General features: G+C 38.2%; 1 protein-coding gene across 9 annotated transcripts in view; it reads left to right on the top strand.

The window, feature by feature from the left end:
* Positions 1-24,822, top strand: part of MPDZ (multiple PDZ domain crumbs cell polarity complex component) — a 550,514-nt gene that overhangs the window by 351,622 nt on the left and 174,070 nt on the right. For 7 of the 9 annotated variants that reach the window (XM_033918951.1, XM_033918923.1, XM_033918889.1 and 4 more), the window contains 2 exons: positions 13,799-13,891; positions 13,979-14,053. The exons of 1 other annotated variant lie outside the window; for it this stretch is intronic. In XM_033918951.1, the coding sequence (XP_033774842.1) occupies positions 13,799-13,891; positions 13,979-14,053 (168 nt within the window). The remainder of the gene's footprint in view (positions 1-13,798; positions 13,892-13,978; positions 14,054-24,822) is intronic. One more of the 9 variants, XM_033918933.1, reaches the window with a different exon arrangement.

Here is a 24,822-nt window from a genome sequence, read left to right as displayed (position 1 = left end):
TGTAACAACCCACCTATACAGAATGGGCATCCAGGTGCATCCTTACCTAGACGATTGGCTGATCAGAGACCCCTCCCAAAAGGAAGGCGAGCATGTGATGCAGCAGATGTGAATCTCCTCTAGAGCCTTGGTTGGATAGTCAACTTTCAAAAAAAGTCACCTTCAGCTTGGAATATCTGGGAGTTTGCTTAAACATGGTACAGGGTCTTTCCCCACCCCCACCCACACCCCCAAGCCACACAAACAGAATCTCAGGAAGCAGATCTTACAGATCCTGGTTTTACTGAGTCCCACAGCCTGGCATTACCTTCAGGTACTAGGCTCGATGGCGACCTCCCTGGAAGTTGTTCCCTGGTTAAGAGATCATATTCGGCCACTTCATTGCTCTTTTCTGCCCAGGTTGTCTCTGCAGCACCACTCCCTGCAGATGCAGCTCCCCTGGACTTCGGCAGCAAAGCACAGCTTGCGGTGGTGGCTCCAAGAGGATGCTTTATCGAGGGGCATGCCTCTCATAATCAGCTCATGCAGATGCCAGCCTGAATAGTTGGGGGGGACCCACTGCTGTGGTCGTCCACTCCAGGGGAAATGGAACTCTTCAGAAAGCAAGTGGTCCATAAATCATCTGGAACTGAGAGCTATTTGTTTGGTCCTGAAAGAGTTGCAATCCTGTAAACTGGCTGGGAGATATGAGCAGTGCTCCCCTTTGCTAAGAGGCATAGATGTTATTCCAGTGGTGGAATAACTTGCAGCCCTCTTGGCTGCCCTTGTGGCAGGAGTAGAGAGCATGCAGGCTGATTTTCTCAACAGGCAGAATCTGGATCCAGGGGAGTGGTTTCTGTTCCAGAGGGCATTTGTCCTCATGTAGCACTGGGGAAGACTGAGGATTTCAAGACCATAGCCAAGAATACAAAGACAGATCATTTTTACAGTTGCAGAACCAAACGGAGAAGCGCAGGATTGGATGTGCTTGTGCAGCCCTGGCCTTTTGAGTTTCTTCTCCATGTTTCCTCTGTGGACCATGGTAAGCTGGATGTACTGCAGAATAGCAAACCATCAGGTTCTGGTAATTCTGGCAGCTATGGACTGGCTCCAACATCCTTGGTATGTGAATCTGGTGCATCTGCAAAGAGGTAGGTATCTCTCACTGCCAGTTAATCTGGGGCTCCTCAGTCAAGGCCCAGTTCCACAGAGCACTTTGGTCCTACGGCAAGGCTCTTAAGCACACGGCTCTAATTTGTAAAAATTATTTGGAGGTTATTGTTAGGACTCCTTAGAGCAAGGAAGCCTGCGACAATTGCGGCTTATGTGAAGATCTGGAAGTTTTTCCAGTTATGGTGAACCACAGAGTGGTTGGAGCCTGAGAAGACTCTTATCCCGGTGATTCTAGCATTCCTGCAGGCTAGTCTTGAAAAGGGCATAGCCGTTTCATCTCTCAAGTTACAGGAAGCTGTTCTTTCGTGTTTTATAGCCCAGAGAGGCTTGCAGTCATTATTGTCTCATCCAGACGTCACTCGTTTTGTGAGGGCGGCATTCAAATTGCGACCCCTATTACATAGGTCATTCCCATCTTGGGTCCTCAATGTGGTTCTGAAGGGCATCTCAGGCTCCATATGAGCCCCTGCCAGATGCGTCCTTCTTGGATCTTATAGTTAAGACCATGTTTTTGGTTGTCATGGTCTCAGCAAGGCTATTTCCTGTAGTGAATCCTTCCTCCGGTTTACAGAATCAGGTGTTTCTCTGCCTTTCATCCTATGGGTTCAGCAAAACAGGACAGATTTTTACAGAGGCTAGATGTGCATAGAGTCTTTCTTCTTTATCCGGAGAGAACTAATGATTCCTGGCTCTCCGACTACCTTTTTGTGCTGACCAGCCACTTGAGACAAAGAAATGCAGAGTAATGCATTTGGGGATTAATAATAGGAAGGAACCGTATATGCTGGGAGGAGAGAAGCTGATATGCACGGCCGGGGAGAGGGACCTTGGGGTGATAGTGTCCGAAGATCTAAAGGTGAAAAAACAGTGTGACAAGGCAGTGGCTGCTGCCAGAAGGATGCTGAGCTGTATAAAGAGAGGCGTAGTCAGTAGAAGGAAGAAGGTGTTGATGCCCCTGTACAGGTCATTGGTAAGGCCCCACTTGGAGTATTGTGTTCAATTTTGGAGACCGTATCTGGCGAAGGACGTAAGAAGACTTGAGGCGGTCCAGAGGAGGGCGACGAAAATGATTGGAGGCTTGCGCCAGAAGACGTATGAGGAGAGACTGGAAGCCCTGAATATGTATACCCTAGAGGAAAGGAGAGACAGGGGAGATATGATTCAGACGTTCAGATACTTGAAGGGTATTAACGTAGAACAAAATCTTTTTCAAAGAAAGGAAAATGGTAAAACCAGAGGACATAATTTGAGGTTGAGGGGTGGTAGATTCAAAGGCAATGTTAGGAAATTCTACTTTACGGAGAGGGTGATGACTGAGTTCAAAGAAGCGTGGGATGAACCCAAAGGATCTGAATCAGAAAATAAGATTAAATATTGAACTAGGCCAGTACTGGGCAGACTTGCACGGTCTGTGTCTGTTTATGGCCATTTGGTGGAGGATGGGCTGGGGAGGGCTTCAATGGCTGGGAGGGTGTAGATGGGCTGGAGTAAGTCTTAACAGAGATTTTGGCAGTTGGAACCCAAGCACAGTACAGGGTAAAGCTTTGGATTCTTGCCCAGAAATAGCTAAGAAGAAAAAATTAAAAAAAATTAAATTGAATCAGGTTGGGCAGACTGGATGGACCATTCGGGTCTTTATCTGTCGTCATATACTGTTACTATGTTATGTTACAAGGCAAGGCAATCAGCTTCCTTTTTCCATTGTTTGATATACCACCAAATCTTAACATGGTTCTCAGCAGCTGATACCAGTAAAATTTCAAACAAAAAAAGAACACCATAAAAAATAGGATAGCACATAGAGAACATAACACAACACGTAACATACAAATATTAATTACACTTTTCATTTATGGAATGCCTGAAGAATTCTCAGTAAATATGATCCACTGGCAGATAATCTGCTCCAAATGCCATCTGAAAAAAATAGATTTTTAATGGCAACACATTCAAATAGAAGTGGGACTGGTTCCTGGGCAGAGTCCCGGGCTGTTTCACCTGATGAAATTTGTAGAGCAGCTACTTGGTCTACTCTCAACACCTTTATAAAGTTCTACAGAATGGATGTTGGTGGCTTGAGAGGATGCCGCTTTTGGTCCTTGGTATTGCAGGCAGGCTCATTTATCCCTTCCTAGATGTCTGGCACTGCTTTGGTACATCAGCAACTGTACAGAATCCTATGTCTTCACTATTGAATGAAAGATTAGGTTCTTACTTTTTTTTTTTTTTTTTTTTTAATTTTTATTTATAGAATTTTCATTCTTTCAATACATGAATCACATATTATAAAATGTATAATAAAATATATATGTATGTACAAATTCATATCATAAATATTCATCCCTTTCCCCTATTAATTGTTTTTCCATTTTTCTTTCATATTAATATCTATATTTCCCACCCTAACCATATATTACTATTATCAATGTGTTAAGATATCTGATCTCTAGAATAATTAGTGAATGGATCCCATATTTTCTTAAAATTTTTAATATTTCCTTGTTGTAAAGCCAAAATTTTCTCCATTTTGTAAATGTGACATACCGAGTTCCACCAGAATGTATAATTTAGTTTGGTAAAATCTTTCCAATTTTGTGTGATTTGCTGCATGGCAACTCCTGTCAATATTAAAAGTAATTTATTATTATTTGCTGATATTGGACTCTGTGTTCTCATTGCAGTACCGAATAATATGGTATCATATGAGAGTCCTATGTGATTTTCTAGTAATATATTTATTTGGGGCCAAATTAAATTCCAAAAAGCTTTTATACAGGGACAAAAAAAAATTAAATGATCCAATGTCCCTACTTCTATTTTACAATGCCAACATCTATTAGATCTAGTATTATCTATCTTTTGCAAGCGCGTCGGGGTCCATAACACTCTATGTAATAAAAATAACCATGTTTGACTCATAGATGCTGACTTTGTTAATCTTAATCTCCAGGACCAGAATTTTGGCCATTGAGATGCAGAAATTGTCTGTCCAATCTCAATGCTCCAAATATCCCTAAGTCCAGTTTTCTTTTTTTTATTTAGAAATCCATTTATTAATTTATACCATTTTGCGGCTTGGTGACCCAAGAAATCCGTCTGGAAACATAAAACTTGCAAACTATATTGAGTATTGAGAACTTTCCATTCAGGGAACCCTACCTGAATGGCTTGCTTCAATTGCATCCATTTAAAAAATTGTGTTTTATTTAGTCTAAATTTATTTTGCAATTGTGAAAAACTAAGCAAGGAACCTTCTGATATGACGTCATTTAATGTTCTTATTCCTGCAGTTATTCATTGTTTCCAGACGATTTTAAATCCGCCAAATCTGATCCTGCAGTTTACCCATATTGATTGATTTAGGGATTTAGCAATTGGTTCTGGTGTCAGATTATTTATGTATCTTAATGTTTTCCAAGTATCTAATAAGATTCTGTGTTCTTTGTATCTTATAGGCATTGATATAGAAATTAAATGTTCTGGATTTAAAGGGAACAGGAGCCGCCATTCTAAATACAGCCAATCTGGTACATTTTCTAAGAGATCTGGGAGGATCCAATACATACCCTGTCTTAAAATATAGGCTTGATGATACCTATAAAAATTTTGAAAATTTACCCCCCCTTCCATAATTGGTCTTTGTAATGATACTAAAGCGATTCTTGGTCTTTTCCCACACCAAACAAATTTTGTAAGAATATTGTTAAGTTTTTTATAAAATGACCCCTGAAAAAATATTGGAATCATACTCATTTGGTAACAAACCACAGGCAATATCATCATTTTAATTGTTTGAATTCTTCCCCACCAAGAAAGATGTAATGGATTCCATTGCTCACACATTTCTGTTATTTTTTTCAATAAAAGTTTTTCATTCTCTTTGACTGTGTCTTCAATTGTATTTTTGATCATAATTCCTAAGTATTTTATTCCATCCTCTTTCCAAATAAATGAATATGGATCAAATAATCCTTTGGTACAATGAACATTAATTGGGAGGATTTCAGATTTATTCCAATTAATTTTATATCCAGAAAATGTACCGTATTTTTCTATTAAATTAAGCATACATGGAATAGTAATTTCCGGTTCTCTTAAATATAATAATATATCATCTGCATATGCAGATAATTTAAATTCAAAACTGGTAAATGAGATTCCCTTTATTTCCCTAGTTTTGTTTATTGCAATTAATAAAGGTTCTAGGACAACATCAAAAAGTAATGGAGACAAAGGGCATCCTTGTCTAACTCCCCTATGCAAGTTGAATCTAGTTGATAAATTATTGTTAATATATAATCTTGCTCCAGGAGAGCTATACAATGTCTGAATCATTTTAATAAAACCGGATCCTATACCAAACCAATGTAAAGCTTGATATATAAAATTCCATTCCACTCTATCAAAAGCTTTTTCTGCATCTAAAGAAATTAAAAAAGCTGGATCATTTATATTTTTTGCTAAATTTAATGAGTGGAATGCAAGTCTAGTATTGTCTGATGAATGTCTTTTAGCAATAAATCCTGTTTGATGTACATCAATAATGAAAGGAAGAGCTTTTGCCAATCTTAATGCTAATACTTTAGCCATTAATTTATTATCCACATTTAATAATGAAATAGGCCTGTAATTTGAAACCAGAGTAGGATCTTTGTTTGGTTTTGGTAAGACTATAATTATCGATTCTGCCATAGTACCAGATATATTTTCATTCTTTATTTGATATTGAAACAAATTTAACAGATATGGTAATATGATATTTTGGAATGATTTATAAAATTCAACAGTATAACCATCTCCACCTGGAGCGGATCCAACTCTAAGAGACTTCAATGCTGTTTCTATTTCTTTTAAAGATATAGGTTCTTCTAAACTTCCTTTTATATGATCCGGAATATTCGGTCCAATAAAAGAATTTAAGAAAGTTAATCCGTCTTGTTCTTTATTTTTATAAGAATTAGAAGTGTATAATTCCTTGTAAAAATCAAGAAATTGTGTTATAATATCTTTTGTGTTGGTATGTGTGTTACCTTGTATATCTTTAATTGCAATAATCTTAGATTTTCTTTTCTTTGCTTTAAGAAAATTTGCTAATAATTTTCCTGCTTTATTTGAATTGCCATAATATTGTACTTGTTTATTGAAAATATCTTTCCTCACAATTTGAGAAGAAATCTCATTATATTTAACTTTTACTTTTAACAACTCTTGTAATGTATTGTTTTGCCAATTTTGTAATTAATTTATTTTCTAAAATTTTTATTTGTTTTTCCATATCTTCATATTGTTTTTTAAGTTGTTTTTTAATAAAAGCTGAATATGAAATTATATTTCCTCTCATTGTTGCTTTAAAAGCATCCCATAAAATTTCTATATTAATGTCATCAGAAGTATTAAGTTGAAAGAATTCTTGCATTTTTGCTTTAAGATCTTCTAAGAATTTCGAATCTGCTAATAAATCATTATTAAATCTCCATATTGAATTAAATTGATCATTATTGTAATTCTGAAGGTTAATCCACACACCAGCATGGTCTGAAATTATAATGGGATCAATTACTGCTTTTGATACATGCTGCGCTATGTTATTATTTACAAATATATAATCAATTCTTGAAAAAGATTTATGGACTTGAGAACAAAACGAATATTCCCGATCATTAAAATGAAGGATACGCCATATATCTATTAAATTACAAGATTGTATTAAATTATCTAGTCCTAAAGATTTTATGATTTTACTTGGTTTTTTGTCTATAATTGGATCCATTACAGCATTGAAATCTCCAGCTACTACTAAATTAGAAGCAGCCAGTGGTAATAATAATTGTTGAATTTGATTGAAAAACTCCTTTTGATTTGAATTAGGAGCATAAAGATTAAATAAATCAAGGGTTGTACTTCCCAAATCCATTTTAATATGTACCCATCTTCCTGAAGGATCAAAATTTATTAATTTAAAGTTTGCAGTGCATTTCTTATTTATCAGGATCGCTACCCCAGCCTTTTTTCCTAAAGCAGGTGAATAGAAACATTTTGATATCCAACCCCCTGTTAACTTCCTAGATTCATTATCTGAGAGATGAGTCTCTTGTATAAAGTATATATCGGCGTTTTGCTTATGGAGAAATCCTAATAATTTGTTTCTTTTGATAGGATGATTTAAACCATTGACATTAATTGTATATATTTTAATATCCATTTAAAATTTTAGAACTATTTTGATTTGAATGTAATATAAGCTTTACGATCAGATATCCATACATTATAACAATATAATTTCCCATTCCCATTTCCCCTCTCCTCCCATCCCACCCTCCCTCCCCCCTAATTAATAGCAGTGCACACTTGGCAACACACATATTAGATCGGTATAAAAAAACACTCCCTGAAAGTCCAAATCTGTTAAGATTCACAAATAAGTCATATATATTATAGTAGTTTTAAAGATAATTAATATCTTCCTTGACATTTCATATTTCTATAAATCCGGTTGAGATTTTATGTTAATATAGACTTTAAATTAATTTATTATCCTATTATTCAATACACCCTTATTTTAATCTAAATCTAATAAATCATATAGTATAGATTATATTTTAAGTTCCCTTCTATGGTTCCTGTATATCAAATTATATGTTCCATTACTATTTTTGACCTTAATTTAAGTCTTATGTAAATATATTTAATTTTATAAATTTAAAAATATCACATTGTATAATCATATTATACTTATATATATTAAAATGAAATAATCTTTCATTATGTCAAACCCATTCATATACTGTTTTCTATAATATTAATCTTTAAAAACATGAAAAGATTAAAAGATATAAAGGTATAGGTTAAGTATGCGACAAAAAAAAAAAATTATATTCCAGAGCTCCCCCCCTTCAAACGCAGAAGTCTCTTTTATTCTTATATCATGCTCTTTATTTACTAATATTTAATGTTCAGTACTTCCTTCTTCGTAGAAAATCATTCCTTCTTCTTTCACCGCCTCTTTGTATTTTTATATCCAGTTCAATATTCTTATCACATTTTGTTGTATTCCAGGTGATTTCTGTTTTTCATCGTCGTTCAATTTTAAGATATAAGTTGGTCTTTGTTTCTGTTCCATTCATATTTTATTTTAATAGTTTATTATACACCGAAGTAATTCTTTAATATCCATTCGAGAAATAACACCTCCTATTTATAATTCCTCTTTCCGGTTTCGTGAAGTCTTCTTATTCGCAGATTCTTTCGCATTGATGTCTGGGATTTGTAGTATTTGTAGTATTAAAGAATAGTAAAGATGTTGAAATACTGATTATCTTTTCAATTTGCTTGAGGGGTTAAATTAGTCACATGCATATAGTTCAAATAGTCTTACTGCTATTTTAAAGGAAGGAAGCTCCATCCTACAATCAATTCGCATACAGTTTTTCCTAATATTAAAAATTATAATTGAGATCAATAGAATTCAGCTGATACCTTAACTGTTTCATTCCATTATGGAATACTTAGCCAGGCCATATCATTAGCATAAAGAACGTTGAAGTGTAATTTTGAATAAGGTTAAAAACATTCTAAATCGTTACTATGGGTAAACAATATTATTTTAATAAGTGTATATCATAAAATAAAATAAAAGTTTTTCCAGTTAAAATAATATAACTATAATAAAGAGAAATTAAGGTGACAATTGGTAATTCTTGGCTTTGTATAAATTTTTGTAGCTCTTCTGCATTGTCAAAAGTTAAAGTTTTATCTGCAATAGTTACTTTCATATTAGCTGGGTATACTATACCAAACTTTGCTCCCATTTCTCTTAGTTGTGGTCTCAAGTCCAGGAGCTTTTTTCTTTTGATCGCCGTACTTTTTGCAAAGTCTGGAACAAAATGAATGCGGGCATCTTGAAATTGTAATCCTTTATTTTGTTTTGCAAGTTGAAAAATTTCTATAACCTGCTGGTGGCGCAACAGTTTAAAGATCAGTGGCCTCGGTCCTTGATACCTTCCTGATCTTTTTGTAGGCACTCTATGTGCTCTTTCAATCTCTATGGGGTACTTGGTTTTTAGAGGAAGTAGTTTAGGTAGTAAATTTTCTATAAATGCCACCGGATTTCCTTTCTCTGCTCCTTCCGGGAGACCAATCAGACGAATATTACTCCTTCTTTCACGATTCGATTGATCCTCCAACTCTTTAGTAAGTAAATCAATTTTCTTTTTTTCATTTATGTTGTTAGAAATTTCTTTTTCAGCTGTTATTAATCTTTCTTCCATGTCATTGCACTTTAACTCCATTAAATCCATTTTTTTATTTAACGTGGATACATCTTCAGTTAAATTGTTAACTTTTTTAGTAAGAAGTAAAAGCATTTCTTTGATTTCTTTCAATTCTTTCATTACTTCTGGATCTCCTGTTTTTGATCCTATTTCTTGTTCAGGCTTTGCTCTCTTGCTGCTTCCCGAGACCGCAAAATCATTTTTATTTTGTTTTCCTGAAGCCATCGCGTTTTTTTCTTTATTTATCATTAAATAATTCTTAAATCTCCACTTTTAGTAACTTTTTTTTTTCTTTCAAGGACTTTTTTCACGGAGCTCTTCTGTTAGCCGACCTTCCTCATGCGTGTCCAAGCCACGCCCCTTAGGTTCTTACTTTAAGAACATAAGAATAGCGTAACTAGGTCAGACCAATGGTCCATCAAGCCTCAGTAGCTCATTCTCATGGTGGCCAATCCAGGTCACTAATACCTGGCTAAAACCCAAGGAGTAGCAATATTCCATGTTACCGATACAGGGCAAGCAGTGGCTTCCCCCATGTTTTTCTCAATAACAGACTATGGACTTTTCCTCCAGGAACTTGTCTAAACCTTTCTTAAAACCAACTACGCTATCTGCTCTTACCACATCCTCTGGCAACACGTTCCAGAGCTTAACTATTATCTGTATGAAAAAAATTTCCTCCTATTGGTTTTAAGAGTATTTCCCTGTAACTTTGTTGAGTGTCCCCTAGTCTTTGTAATCTTTGATGGAGTGAAAAATCGATCCACTTGTACCCATTTTACTCCACTCAGCATTTTGTAGACTTCAATCATATCTCCCCTCAACCATCTCTTTTCCAGCTTAAGGCTGGAGCAGAACCGGCTGGGAGGGAAGCAGGAGCTCCTGCTTCCCTCCCAGCCGGTTCTGCTCCAGCCTTAAGATCCTGATGAAGGGTTTCACCCGAAACCGGTTGATCCAATGACTATTCTGGTGTCTTGCAATTCTCATTGACTTCATTTGGCTCGCTTTAAAAGCTAAGTTGGCTGTGGTTTCATTTTGCATCTTGGGGATTAGGCTGGGGAGGACTCTATGAGTGGGTTTTCAGTTTGATTCACTCTCTCACTAGTTCACTGTTTGTGACTTATTTATTGTTTTTAATTCTGCACAGTTGATTTTGCACACTAGGGACGCCCGATGATGGTGTGCAGGCGGGGTGATTCACCTCTGTCTTTGTAAGTGGAAGCGCTGGAGTTTGTTCTCCCATCGCTAATAACCTCACACTGAGAGCGTCCCTACTCCTTAATTGACATTTGGTATTTGTGTGGTTTGGTTTGTCAGTAGTGATTAGCTGATAGACACACTCATAGAGTCCTTACTGACATTTTTTGCCTTCTTTTTTGTATCTTTGTAATTTAACAAGACATTTACATGGAAATTTTAGGTAATAAGATGCCTCTAGAGCTAAAACTCTTGTTTTTAATTTCAAAAATTATTTCCTTCTTAATTGCGTAGCTCTTGAGACATCAGGAAAAATTCTAATCAAATCTCCACAAAATTTTTTCAGCCTATTTTTAAAGTAAAGTTTCATTATTAACATTTTATCTATCTCACTCATGCATGTTATTACCATAGTGGACCTACTCTGAATCACATCCTGACTATCTTCCAAAAACTCTGTCAAATTTATTTCATTTGTAACCAGATGGTCCACCTCCTGGGCGGATTCTATTTTTCTTTGAGGAACATAATAATAATTATTTATTGGGAAATTTTCCGCATTGGGTAGTCCCAGTATTTCTTTAAAAAATTTCCTTAACAAAATTTCAGATGATAATAAATGAGTTACTGGGAAATTAACTAAGCGGAAATTCCTCGCTCTATACATTTTTTCCATCAATTCCATTTTAGAATGTATCATCGTAGAATCCTTAACAGCAGATACTGAGACAGCTTGAAGTGTATTACTTTGAGTTTCTACCACATTTAATCTTTTATCTAAACAACCTAAATTGGAATCCACATTTTCAAACTTTTGAGACACAGACTGTGAAAAATCCACTGTTTGTTTCACTATTTTCCTGAGAAACCCTTCTACTCTAGAAATACCTAACCACAAATCTTTAAGGGTAATATCTTGTGTTTCCACTGTTGGTGATTGGTCCTCTACTATACCTGAAAATTCAAGTGATTTAGGTGTTCCAGTAAAAGTTAATTTATTTATCTGAGTTGAGGATACCACATATTCATTGGAAATAGCAGGATTTATATTCCTACTATCACTTGATACTGGATGATCCTTTTGAGGGGGCTCATTGATGCTCCTGATATGGGAGAGTTCATCTCAAGTGAAATTTGTGGAGGATTATCCGTTGATGATGTCAAATGCCTATCCATATGACCAGATAAAGCAGGTGTTGAACTTTTAGGTTTAATTTTCCTTTTCCCCATATCCTGACAGTTTAGATATAATACAACCTTAAATTCCTGCTCCTCAGCTCCTCGTTGCTCCAAGGGGCTCCCAAGGGGCAGAATGTGCCCCTTTGGGCATGCCCCTTCAGCCACGCCCTGCGGCCGCAACCGGGCAGCAGTGTTGAATTTAAGGAAATCAGTAGAGACGGACCCAATGACGTCAGGGGTCCGTCTCTTCCAGTGCCTGCCCAATGGGCCACCAACAAAGCCTTACCGCTGCTGTGGGAGACACAGGGCAAGAAAACAGAGTCTCCTCCAGTCAATCCCGATGTGGTAGCAGCTCCCCCCACTTTTCTAATCTTCTTTCAGATTGAAGACATAGGATTCTGTACACCCTACCATATCAAAAGCCTTTGAGTCATCTGATTCCTGCCTTGGACATTGCTAGTGTTAGTCTCGGGACCTGTTCTCCTTTATCTAAGATTTAGCAGAGACAAAACTAGAGGGCACAAGGACTCCTATTTCCTTTCTCCTTTGGGGGTGGTTTATGACTCCTACCAGTTTCACTTAGCAGGTTCGTTCTTAGATACTCATGTGTGCAGTTTGTTTTTCAGTGTTAAATTGTTAAATGTTTATTAATCCATTGCTCTTTTATCATAAGTTACAAAGAATAACAAAATATGGTTTGTTGCTGGGATAGCCTCCTGTGCTCCTCCTTCTTTTTTCTTCTGGTTAACTAGAACTTGATTGCTTTGGTACTAGCTGAAGAGGGAGCTATTCTTCACTGCAGAAGAGGAGGAGTTCACAGTTTTAAAGTGACTAATAGGAAGCAACAGCTGCTATACAGAATCCTATGTCTTCTATATGAGAGAAGATTAGCAAGGCAAGAACCTAATCTTTCAGTCCACTAGTTTCAGCTTAACTGCTTAAACATGGAAGAGTGTTTTCATAGGTTTATTTAACTTCTGATATTATTTTATTTCCTTTTAATTTTGGATCCAATTTTTCTTTTATTGTGGTCTAAAGACTGAATTATTATTTTTCTTGAAATTAATGTTTGATCACAAGGATATTGTGGTATGTAATAAAGGGAATATTTGAAAAATAAATTTAAAAAAGTGCAGGAAGAAAGGTTTCATTTTCTATAATGTTGGAGAAGGGGTTGTATTCTAACTGCCGTGTTTTTGACTCCAAAATAGAGGGTAATACAGGCAGAGTCAACCTGCGGATATCTTGCACATGAAACCAGTCATTCACTTAGGGTCACACTGAGTCTGAACAGAAGCTGTAATGGAGGCAATAGGTTTGGTAGCATGATGTTTTCCAGCAATAATTCAATCGTAGGAGCTTTAGTACTTTAAAGAAAAGAGTAAAATCAACTTACAAGAGTCCCTATCTTTTCCTCACCTGTTGTATAGGTCAAAAGGAACAGCTATTTTTTTTTTATGTGAAATCTACCCCTGTTCTGATTTCCTGTGTTCAGTTCTGTTGACTTGCTCACCTGTTGGAGCTTGCAATGTTTTATTATTTACAGTGTCAAAAACATATGTTATGTGTATGTGGTGTGAAATCTAGCATATCCCTTCTGTAGTCTTGTTTCAGATATTTAAGAAGATACTAATTAAAGCTCTCAGATTTATACTGGTAATTAATTGATTTCTTGTAACAAATCTAAAATTTGGCCTATTTACTTACTTAATTTTCACTTTCATGCAATACCAACCATTTCTATAATTCAGTTCATCTAATTAAGAGTTGGTTTCTCATAACATAAAATGGAAGATGGGGAAGGAGGGAACTAACACCTCAGAAGTACTGTATCATTAACTTGCCTCTCTCTAGAGAAAATAAATAAGCTCCTTAAAAAAAAAAATCTAAATCCCCTTCTACTAAAGCAAAAGAAGATAATCTCACAGCTAACCCTACAATAAAACTAAAATTTCAAAAATCCATTTTATAAATAAATGCTTTTACTCTTAATTATACAGAATCAAGATGGATTAGGTATTGCAATTAGTGAAGAGGATACAGTTAATGGAGTATTTATCAAAAATATAACAGACTATGGAGCAGCAGCAAAGGTAAGATTTCTAAATGCTGACCTGGTAGAAGGAAAGTGTTATAATGGGATAGTATTTGTTTAATACTTTTGCTGATTCCTTTCACAGGATGGACGGATCAAAGTTGGTGATCGAATCTTAGCAGTGGATGATGAATGCGTTTTGGACCATCCAACAGAAAAGGTGAATAAGGAAAATAGTTACTATAGCATTTTGGGCCAGATTCACTAAACTCCCCTACGATACGATCCGGATCCAATCCAAGGCCGGGGGGGCTGATTCACAATGCGTCCTCAAGAAAATGGGGATGATAAGAATCACGCCCCCAACTGACTGCACGGATCACTGAATAGCGATCCTGATGCATGCATAGACCATCTGTAGATGGTCTGTGCATGCTTACAGAGCAGCAACTTTTTTTAACTTATACTTTGCAAGCCCACAGTTTTAAACCGCTTTAAACCAACAGGTTAAAACCACGGGCTCGCACTGCAGGAAAGGGAAGGAGAGTTGGAGCAGAAGTAAGGCGATCGGGGCAGAGAACAGGAGAGTCGTGGCAGAAGCAGAGCAGCAATCGGGGTAGAGAGCAGGAGAGTTGGGCCAGAGAGGAGGAAATGCAGTCGGAAAGGACATGAGCGACTGGTCCCCAGAAGTCGCTTGTTTCTTGATCGGCTAGCCCAGTCAGTGCTCGTTTTTTGTTAGTGAATTGCTGCCTGCCTACTTTACATGCTGTTTCCCCTCATTTGCATGCGCGGATCGGAGGATGATCATCCATGAGGTTAGTGAATTGAGTCGGAGGAAAATCGGGTTGCAAAGGGTCGGGACACGATATGTGCCCTTAGTGAGTCTAGCCCATATGTAGCATAGACCTTTGTGAGTGAAGTTAGGAACGCCTGCATTAGTAATGAAAGATTTTGTTTTAGAACATTCTTTTGCATTAGACTATCTTCTAGTGGCAGTATTCAATCTTTTTCACTTTCCAGACATATCTACCGTATTTTTCACTCCATAAGCAAGGATCAACAAAACCCCTGTCTCACCTCCCCATCACATATATCCCCTCTACTATCAAGAAAACTGAATAAGCCAGATTATTACAGAATGCTACACAGAAATATCATGCTAACAGAATACCACAGTCACACATGGCAGGAATAGTGTTAGGGGAGTGCAACTAGGGCATCTGCCCCCTAGTCAGAGAGAACCCTAAGCCAGCTGAAAGCTAAAGAAGCACTGCCTGGGCTTTGCAATCCCCAGTTATGTCTAACACCAGCTCTAGCAGGATATATGTTTCAAATCTGATATATTCTAATCACAAAATATAAATAAAATTATTTTTTCTACCTTTTGTTGTCTCTGATTTCTGCTTTCATCTTCTTTTCACTCTCTTCCTTCCAGCGTCTGCCCTCTGTCTCTTCAATCCAGCATCTGCCCCTTCCATCCACTGTCTGCCCTCTCCCCCTTCCATATGGTATCTGTCTTCTTTCTATGCCCCTCTCCCCTTTCCAACCAGCCTGTGCCCCCTCTCTCCTTTTTACATGATTCATTCCAGCTTCACTGCTCTCTTCATTTTTATCTCTCCTACACCAGATCTAGTATCTTTATCCCTCTCTGCTTATTTCTCTGCTGGCCCCTTCCCATCATGAGTCTCTCTACTTTCTCATTCCTGTCAATCCCCTTCCCCTCTAATCTCCCTGCCAGCTGTTTCCTTCCTTTTTTCCTTCTCCCTTCCCTCCTCCCCCTGTCCAGCAGTAACTCTCTTCCCTTCCCCTCCTCCCCTCCCAGCAGCATCTCTCCTTCCCCTTCCCTCCAGGCACAGTAGCAGCTGTCCCTTTTTTTCCCTTGTCCAGCAGCTTCCCAGACTCGTTTCCCTCCTCCTCTCCCAGCAGCATCTCTCCTTCTCCCTCTGTCCATGTCCAGTAGCAGCTGTCCCTTTTTTTTCCCTTGTCCAGCAGCTTCCCAGCCTCCAACAGTGGCTTTCTCCCCTCCCATCAGCTCTCCGTACTTGCCAGCGCAGCGATTCACTAAGGCAGCCTTGGGTCCTTTGATGGGTCGCTCCGCCTCTGAGGAAAGAGGAAGTTGCATCATCAGAGGCAGCCGCGACTCAGCAAAAGCACAAAGGCTGCCTTAGTGAATCGCTGTGCTGGCAAGTACCAAGAGCTGCTGGGAGGGGAGAAAGCCACTGTCTGAGGCTCAAAAAACAAAAGGAATTGACCCAAAATATCCACAAAGAAGAAAATCCAGAGAAAACCAAAAAAAATCCGTGGAGTTACAATGTTCCTAAAATGGACTTTATTTGAAAGTGTCAAAGTTCCAAAGGTACACTGAAATCATCCACATAAAATAATTTCATCCACATAAAAATAAATTAATCCACATAAAAATAGGTTATCTACATAAAAGCCTTAAAAGACCTAGTCCGCGTTTCGACAAAAAGTCTTCTTCAGGGGTCCCTGGGGGTCCTATAAAGGTGAATACGTGGGAAACAATTGTGTGGTGAGCTGGAAGTGAGACACTGCTTGCATTTGCAATAGAAAGGGCTCCCCATAATCTTGCCGGCCCTGCGTGGACCAGCAGGAAATTGCAGCTCATCGATCTCGCCGGCCCCGCGTGGACCAGCAGGAATTTTCTGCGGACCGGCACCTGTTCACGGACCGGCGGTTGAAGAACAGTGTATTAGAGCTTATTTGGATGCTGAATCATTTAGACTGATAGGATGATTTCCTAATTTGTACAATCTGAATTAATGCAACATCCTTAATGTGAATTGTGGTATGCAAAAAAAATTGTTCAGAAGAAGTTGCAAATATTATAAAACATAGCATTGTGCTTAATATTTAGCCTCTCCAAAATTCAAAAAAAGTTATACCATTATTCTTAAATGTGCACTGATGATTTCTGAAAGCCTGTGCTGTTTTCAAACTTTGTTCTTTAGTATTTCTTTTTCTTCATGGCTGAGCACCTAGCTATGGAGTCTTTTTTACTAAACTGTGGTAAACGCTTACACACACTGACCACACATTAAACAGGCTTACCGCAGGACTTGCACTGTTGTGTCATGGTAAATTTGCGTATACCATGTGTTAAAATACTCGTTACTTTTCTCTAAGGGAGCATGCTCAGGGGTGGAGAGTTGGCATGACAATGTTAATTAGTGCCTGAGGCATTGCTGCACACTAATTGATCATTGTGGTGTTAGCGTAGGGGCCCTTATCGCCTATGAAATAGATGTCGGTAATGCTTCTATGGTAATATTGTTTAATGACCACGTGCCAATAGTGAGATTAGCATGCAGCCATTAATTAGGAAAATGGAAATGCCAGCCATTATTCAGCTGTGACACAAGTGACCTTAGTGCACAGGAAAGACATTTGTAAGTTGCATGCTATGGCCATTTTTGCTGTGGCTTTAGTTAAAAGATCCCTCTATATGTCTAATCTTATTGAAATACCAATCAGAAATTTTATTATTCTGTTTTTTTATTTTATTATTTATATACCACTTATATCCTAAGTGGTTTTACATTCAGATACTTTATCATATTTCCATATCTGTCCCGGTGGACTCAAACCCTATCTAGTGTACCTGGGGCAATGAGGGGGATTAAGTGACTTGTGCAGGGTAACAAGGAGCAGATATTATTTAGTTTTCCATTTTCCTAATCCTAAAATAGTATATAAAATTATTTTCACATTTTTGTTCTTTTATTGGTCTGTAAGATAGTGGTTTTCTCAGGAGACCAGGAAAAATGTGACCAAGTTCCAAAGAATATAAACTTCATCCCTACAGCATAAAACAATAATCAGTCAATATACAGTCTCTTCTTTTCTTTGCTCCAAACTCCATAGCAAGGCCTGTGGTTTCTAATGCACTTTTGCCAATATCATCAGTTAGAGTTTTGGAGATGTTATGGATTACAGAGCTATGAGGCTTGAGGCTTTAGATTGGGCAAGCTTCATAGAATCAATATCAACTAGTATCAAACATTAACTCATTCTCACACCATCAATGGAAACGGACATGAGCCCTAGGATGAATGCTGTCACATAAGTTACTGAGTGGCTGAATATCACTTCAATCGCCTTATGGAAGACCTTAATAAAAGAAGAGGATTCTAGTTTGAATGGTGGTGTACTGTGTTAAATGTTTGTCTCCGTTATGTAGATTTCTTTCTTTTTATCTCATCATTTGTAATAATGATGCATAGGCATTGTAAATGGAGGAAATGTTGTGGGGTTTATTTTTGGAGGTGCATTACATGGTTATTTTGCTACTGCTTTAGAATGGATGAATTAGTAATTAAATGTGCTAGTTTAAGGCTAAGAGGGTATGTATGTAAGATTGAGATGTTATAGGGAATAAAAATGAGGCTTGTGTGGATGATAAAGAATGGGTATTAATATGTTTGATTTCTGATTGGTAATACGAGAAGTAAATGGTGTTGCTTCTCATCATAAGGAATAATTATTACTAATGGGACTGTTTTGAATTATAGTGGGATAAAAAGGGTATTATTTACAGTAAAATAGTATAGTTTGAAAGTTGTATGGAGAAAAAAGAGATGATTTGATTAATAGTAAAATGTATTTTTATAGATTATTAATATTAAATAAAAGATGACAAGGAATGGATGTTTAATGGATGGAAGTATGTTTGTTAAGATAAATAATTGGTTAGCTAATGAATTACTAAAGGTTTAATTTTAAAGAAGGGAGGGGAATATGTTTGAATATGATTATACTATATAGAATAAATTGTTAAGCGGATATATATGAGTGCTAATAATAATAATAATAATTTTATTCTTATATACCGCCAAAGCCGTGGTAGTTCGAGGCTGTTTACAACGAAAGGTGCTGGACAAACAGCGAAGTGGTCACAACACAAAGTCATTGAATACAAGTTATAAAATTCTTAGGTTACAAATTGATTAAACAAATACAGATTTTCTAAAATTGAAGTAGGATGAGGAATGCAAGATAATGTTACCCAGCCAATTGTTCCATTTACCTTCCTGGAAGGCGAGAGTTCTGTCCAGAAATCTTTTGTAGTGGCAGGCCTTTATTGTCAGATAGGTGAACAGATGAATTCTACGTGTGGGCCTGATAGAACTATCCAGATTAAATTGAGAAACCAGGTACGTGGGGGCCAGACCAAATATTGATTTATAACAAAGACAAAAAAATTTAAACAGAACTCATGCTTCCAGGGGCAGCCAATGAAGTTTTTGATAATAGGGGCTTATATGTTCCCATTTCTTCAGCCCAAAAATCAGTCGAACTGCCGAATTTTGAATAACTCTGAGTCTTAGAATGGTTTTATTTAAAGATCCCAAGTAAATGATGTTGCAATAATCGAGCATACTTAAGGTGGAAGATTGAACCAGTAAGCAGAATGATGCTGCATCAAAGTATTTTCTGATGGTTCTGAGTTTCCATGGTATCGAGAAGCATTTTCTAACCAATAAATCTGTGTATACATTTAGAGTAAGGTGGCGGTCCAGAGTCACTCCCAGAATTTTTATGGAATGGTCAATAGGAAAGACCTGGCCATTCAAGAAGATCAATGAGTCTTTAATTTTATCGTTTGGGCTTGCCAGAAAAAATTTGGTTTTGTCTGAGTTGAGTTTCAATTTGAATTCGGTCATCCATAATCCAATATGCTTTTGAATGGATGATAGTTGATTCTTTGTCTCAGAAGTCAAGGTAGTAATGAGAATAACTATAGTGATATTGTCTGCATAGATATAAAATTTAACTTTTAAGCTTTGCAGTAAGTTCCCAGTGAGGCAAGGTAAATGTTGAACAATGTAGGGGATAGAGAGCCCTGCGGGACTCTGCAAGAGTTTACCCAGCTGCAAGATTGTTTATTGTCATTATAGACTTGATATGATCGTTTACTCAAAAAACCCTGAAACCATTTTAGCACATTACCTGAAAGACCAATTGACTCCAAACAATCAATCAGAATAGCATGATCGACCAAATCAAAGGCACTACTTAAGTCTAATTGCAGACTAGTGCACTTGTGCCTTGACTGAATAAAGTATGAAGGATATCTAGCAGTGATGCAATGACTGTTTCAGTGCTAAACCCAGATCAAAAGCCTGACTGATTTTTTTGTAGTATGCTAAATTTGTCCAACTACATTACTAATTCCTGGTTGATCAAACCTTCCATCAGCTTAACGAATAGGGGAGTGCTCGCAATAGGTCTGTAATTTGATGTCAGCTTGATAGATTCCTTAGGATTTTTTACGATCGGTGTGATCAGAATCTGGCCTAGATCCTCAGGAAAAGTACCGGTTAGTAATAGAGAGGAAAGCCAATTGTATAGCTTGGCTTTAATTGTGACTGGAGCAACTTTCATAATATTTGGAGGGCAGCAGTCTAATCTGCAATAGGAATCAGCGTATTTCATATAAAATTTGCAGAATTATTGCCAGGATGGAGTAGTAAAATTATTCCAAGACATATCTACCCTAGGTTCATCTTTGCATTGGGCAACTGGGTAGTTCAAATGGTTGGTTTTGGAGCCCGTTAGTTTGGATCTCAAATTATTGATTTTGTTGTTGAAAAATTCAGCCAGAGCATCTGCAGATGGTGGAGAATCTAGGGTAGAACAGGAAAAGGCCTGTATATCATAAAGATTGTTAACTAATTCAAAGAGATTTCTACTATTAGTGTTCGGTGAGCTGATTTTTTGGGTGTGAAAGTTAGTACGTTTCTTTATTATTAGTTTTTTGTATTCTTTTAATTTTAATCTCCAATTCGATCTCCCTTCACTGTCCCCTGATTTCAACCATTGTCTTTCGAGTTTCTGTAACTCCCGTTTCACATTTCCTAACTTGGCGTCGTACCAGCCTTCCAGATTCTTATTTCTCATTTTCTTAATTTAGTGGGGGCAATTTTGTTTAATATCTGCTTGCTCTTGTTAGTCCAAGAGTCCGCCAAGAAAGAGTCTGAGTCTGAACTAGAAGTTATGTCATAGTGTGACAAGAATTCCACTGGGTTCACCAAACCTCTACTAGCTACCATTTTCTTGTTTCTTTTTGCCTCCTTGGATTTGGTTGGAGAGCGTCTTACATGCCAGCTAAATTGGAAATTGCATAAACGGTGGTCTGACCATAGAGAAAGAGTCCAAGTGGCTTGCTTCCAGTAAATCTTGGGATTGACTAGTTCTTTGGAGGAAAAAGTAACTAGATCTAGCTGACGGCCTCTTTGATGGGTCTTTTCCGGGGCTTGCACAAAGAAATCTAATAAAGAAATAAAGGATAGTAAATCTTTAGAGTCACCCTGCTCTACCTGCTCTAGGTGAATATTCAGATCATCTGTCAGTAGGTTATAGGGGCCTGATATTGAGTTTGTAAGGAGGAATTCGTAGAAAATGTCCTTGGCTGCGGGCCATTTCTTAGGAGGAATGTAAAATAGGGTAATTTATTAGAGCATCTTCTAACTGATCTGTCCAGAGTTTACAGGAAAGGATTTCAAGGTCCGCCGAGGATTTTAAGCTAGGATTGTAGACTTGAAGGACTCTTAAGATAATAGCTAATCCTCCCCCTTTACTCCTGCTTCTAGGTTGAGATATAATTTTAAACCCAGGAGGCAGACAGTTGCGTATAATAGTATCGTTATCTGAGACCAACCATGTTTCAGTTAGGAAAACAAAATTGGGGTTGTTTTCCTCCGGCCAGTCTTTGACCAGCTACGACTTGTTCCTAATAGATCATATATTTAAATAGAAACTGTGAAGATTTTAATAGTAAGAAGCGTCAGTGGTTACAGAGTAGGTAAGCTTTTTTTACAATAAGGTGTGCTAGGTGTTTGTGAAGGGGGTACAACCGGGATTGGAAAGGGACCCCATTCAGAACAATTGAATAGAAAAGGATTAGCAGCCCTAAGAGGTTCTAAATTGGAAGAACGGGACCTTATAAGGACTGGAATAGGAATAGCATATAATGCATCAACTGACCTGCTTTTGCAACAGATCCATAGAATATAAGGAACCAAATCAGATAGTTATTTAAGAGTGCCATCATTAAAGAGTGATCAACAAAGACTGAAAAAGCTTTATCCAAAGATAAAACTAGTAGATAAAACCATGCAGAGAGTAAGGTAGAATTTTGCCGGAGTAATCATGCAAATACTTTATCTGGAGTAGTCATGCAATTAGATTTTAGCCAGAGTAGTCATGCAAATGCTTATCTGTTTTTTCAGTCCGTGGGCCTACGGGGGGGGGGGGGGGTTGTAGCAAGATTTATGGTACACTAATCAGTTACATAAACACGTTATGTGCATGTTAGTTTTTCTAGGGAATACCATAATATCTCTGCCAGGTCCAAATTTCTTTGTCTATTTATACGACACAAGAATGAAAAATACTTTTATTATGAAAATAGAAAAATATAATTCACAAGCCAGCAGCAATATCTAAATATTGTTCACAAAATATCCGATTTACATATATGAAACTCAGTACATAATTATCACAACACACTTCTAGATAACAAAGTAAAATTACTTCCTACACACACTACACAATTCCTTGTAATAATAATAATCCCTGATTAGCAGCAAATTATTACAGATTATCACCGAGAGTAGCTTTACAAGCCTTATCCTATATCACAATCAGATGCACTTATCTAACCCCAGCTGATAAGATAATAAGTTCCATATCCTCACCATCCATTTAGGCCTTGGCATAAAATCAGGTGAAATGGAAAACGTCTCTTCAGCTTAGCAGATGTAGAAAATCCTTTGGTTACAGGAACAAGTGTTCGTCAGCCACTAGTAAAGCTGTAATTTATTGGCAGCAAAAATTTCCTTGAAGTGATGGAATTCAGATGTTTAGAGTCCGATTCACTCTCTCTCAAGCAGAGAGTCACACGAGGTAACTGTTCAGGTCTTAATTATTATGAAAGAGATGCGTGCAGAACATCTGTGATGAGATGTCAGTTCCCTTCCATCCTGGCACAGACTAATTATAATTAGCAACTTTTCACTTGGATCACGTCAGATGACTTTCTCGGACCAATCCAGAAACAGAACTTAGATGAATAGCCTTTCTGTGTAAAGTCTCATACAGGCTGGAAGACACAGGCGCCTTTCAAGAGATAAGCACAGCATAGGAGTATAACTCCTCCAAGAATCACACAGTCTAAGCATGAAGGCATAGATGGATGTCCTTGACTAGAAAACCATTCTGGTACATACCCAGAATGCATCAGGCAGAAACAGCAAAGATGTGTTCTTTCTCTCTTCTTGCAAGGTTCATGATGGAAAGATTTCTTGCAAATAATGGTTCAGGCTTAAATGATGGTTCAGGCTTGATGATGTCATAGAGGCCTAACCTTCAGGTGCAAATAAAGAAACACCCCTACAGGGGGGGGGGCTTCCAAGACAGGAGAAGAGACCGCTCAAGCAGGCACTGGTTGCTGAGGAGAGGTGTGGAGGTGTAGGGATGTTTTCCCTGTTGGCAGTCCCAGTGCAGCTAGGAAGGTAGAGGCAGAGCAGGCTTCCATTCACATTGTTAGGTCACACAGGAAATTGGTGAGTTGGCACCTGGGCCAATCAGGCCTTAGGATTAGTGGGGATGGGCGGACCTGCTATGCCTAAGGCCTGATTGGTCCAGGCTTCTAGAGCCTGGGCCAATCAGGCCTTAGATTTAGCGGGGATGGACCGGGAAGGGGCGGGCCCGTCTCATTTCCACGAGGCGGGCCTGTCAGCTGGACGGCAGCAAGACCCGTCCAGCTGACCAACATTTAAAGGTTAGTTGGGGGAGGGAGATTAGTTGGGGAGGGGGGTCATCAGGCTTTCCGGTAGGAGGAGTTAGGCATCCTCCTGTCGGCGATTACGAGTTTAGGGGGGAGGGGGGATCCAGGGTTCGGGGTTCCGACAGGAGGAGTTGGGCATCCTCCTATCGGCGATTACCAGTTTGGGAGGGGAAGGGGGGTTCGGGGTTCCGACAGGAGGAGTTGGGCATCCTCCTGTCAGCAATTACCAGTTTGGGGGGAGGGGGGGTTCGGGGTTCCGATAGGAGGAGTTGGACATCCTCCTGCCGGTGATGGGACATGCGGCCGCTATACTTATTGCAACAGGGAGAGATCCCTTGCAGCGATAAGTGTAGCGACTGTGTCTAAATTAACCCGATTCTCTAACCAGCATCTGTACCATGGACGCCGGTTACAGAATCGGGGTTTAGTGTAGGACCGATTCTGTATAGGACACCTCTCCATAGTCATTTGAAACCATGCCATGCTAGCGGTTTAACACGCGTAATAGCGCGTGTTAAACCGCCGGCTGCGCTAGCCGCTACTGCTTCCTCTTGAGCAGGCGGTAGTTTTTGGCCAGCACGGGGGTTAGCGCGTAATGAAACGTCACACGCGTTATAACCCCGCTTGCGCGGCTTGATAAAAGGAGCCCTAAGATTCAAATTTTAGGTGGATTTAAGGTCATCTGGAAGCACTGGATGAAGGCAGGTATACGTAATATCTGATGGTAAGCTGCTTGACTTTTCATGATTGCAACACAAATTTGGCCTTAATAAATCACAAAATTACAGATGGTTGCAGTTGAAGGAGGCCATTCAGGAGGGGTTCCCTGAGTGGAAAAATCTTACAAATCAGTATAGCTTGCCTATTTTATGTTTTCAGATGGACTTCTTGGGGCACCAGGCCGCTAAGTGGTATAAATTAATAATTTTTGAATAAAAAAAACAAAAACTGGTCTTTGTGACATTTGGAGCATTGAGATAAAGCCAGATTATTGTGTCTCAATGGCCACGAATTTGGGCTTGGAGGATGAGATGTACGGTGTCTGCATCTATGAGACAATCTTGGTTTTTCTTATTACATAGAGCTTTTTGGACCCCTGTTCAATTACATAAATTAGATAGTTCCAAGTCTAATAGATGCTGGCACTGTCATCTCGAAGCTGTGACGTTGGATCATTT

Source organism: Geotrypetes seraphini, chromosome 1, assembly GCF_902459505.1.
Source record: "Geotrypetes seraphini chromosome 1, aGeoSer1.1, whole genome shotgun sequence".
In the NCBI taxonomy this organism is placed as follows: Eukaryota; Metazoa; Chordata; class Amphibia; order Gymnophiona; family Dermophiidae; genus Geotrypetes; species Geotrypetes seraphini.
The sequence above is the reverse complement of the archived record's forward strand: the minus strand, read 5'-3'. Positions and strand labels throughout refer to the sequence as shown.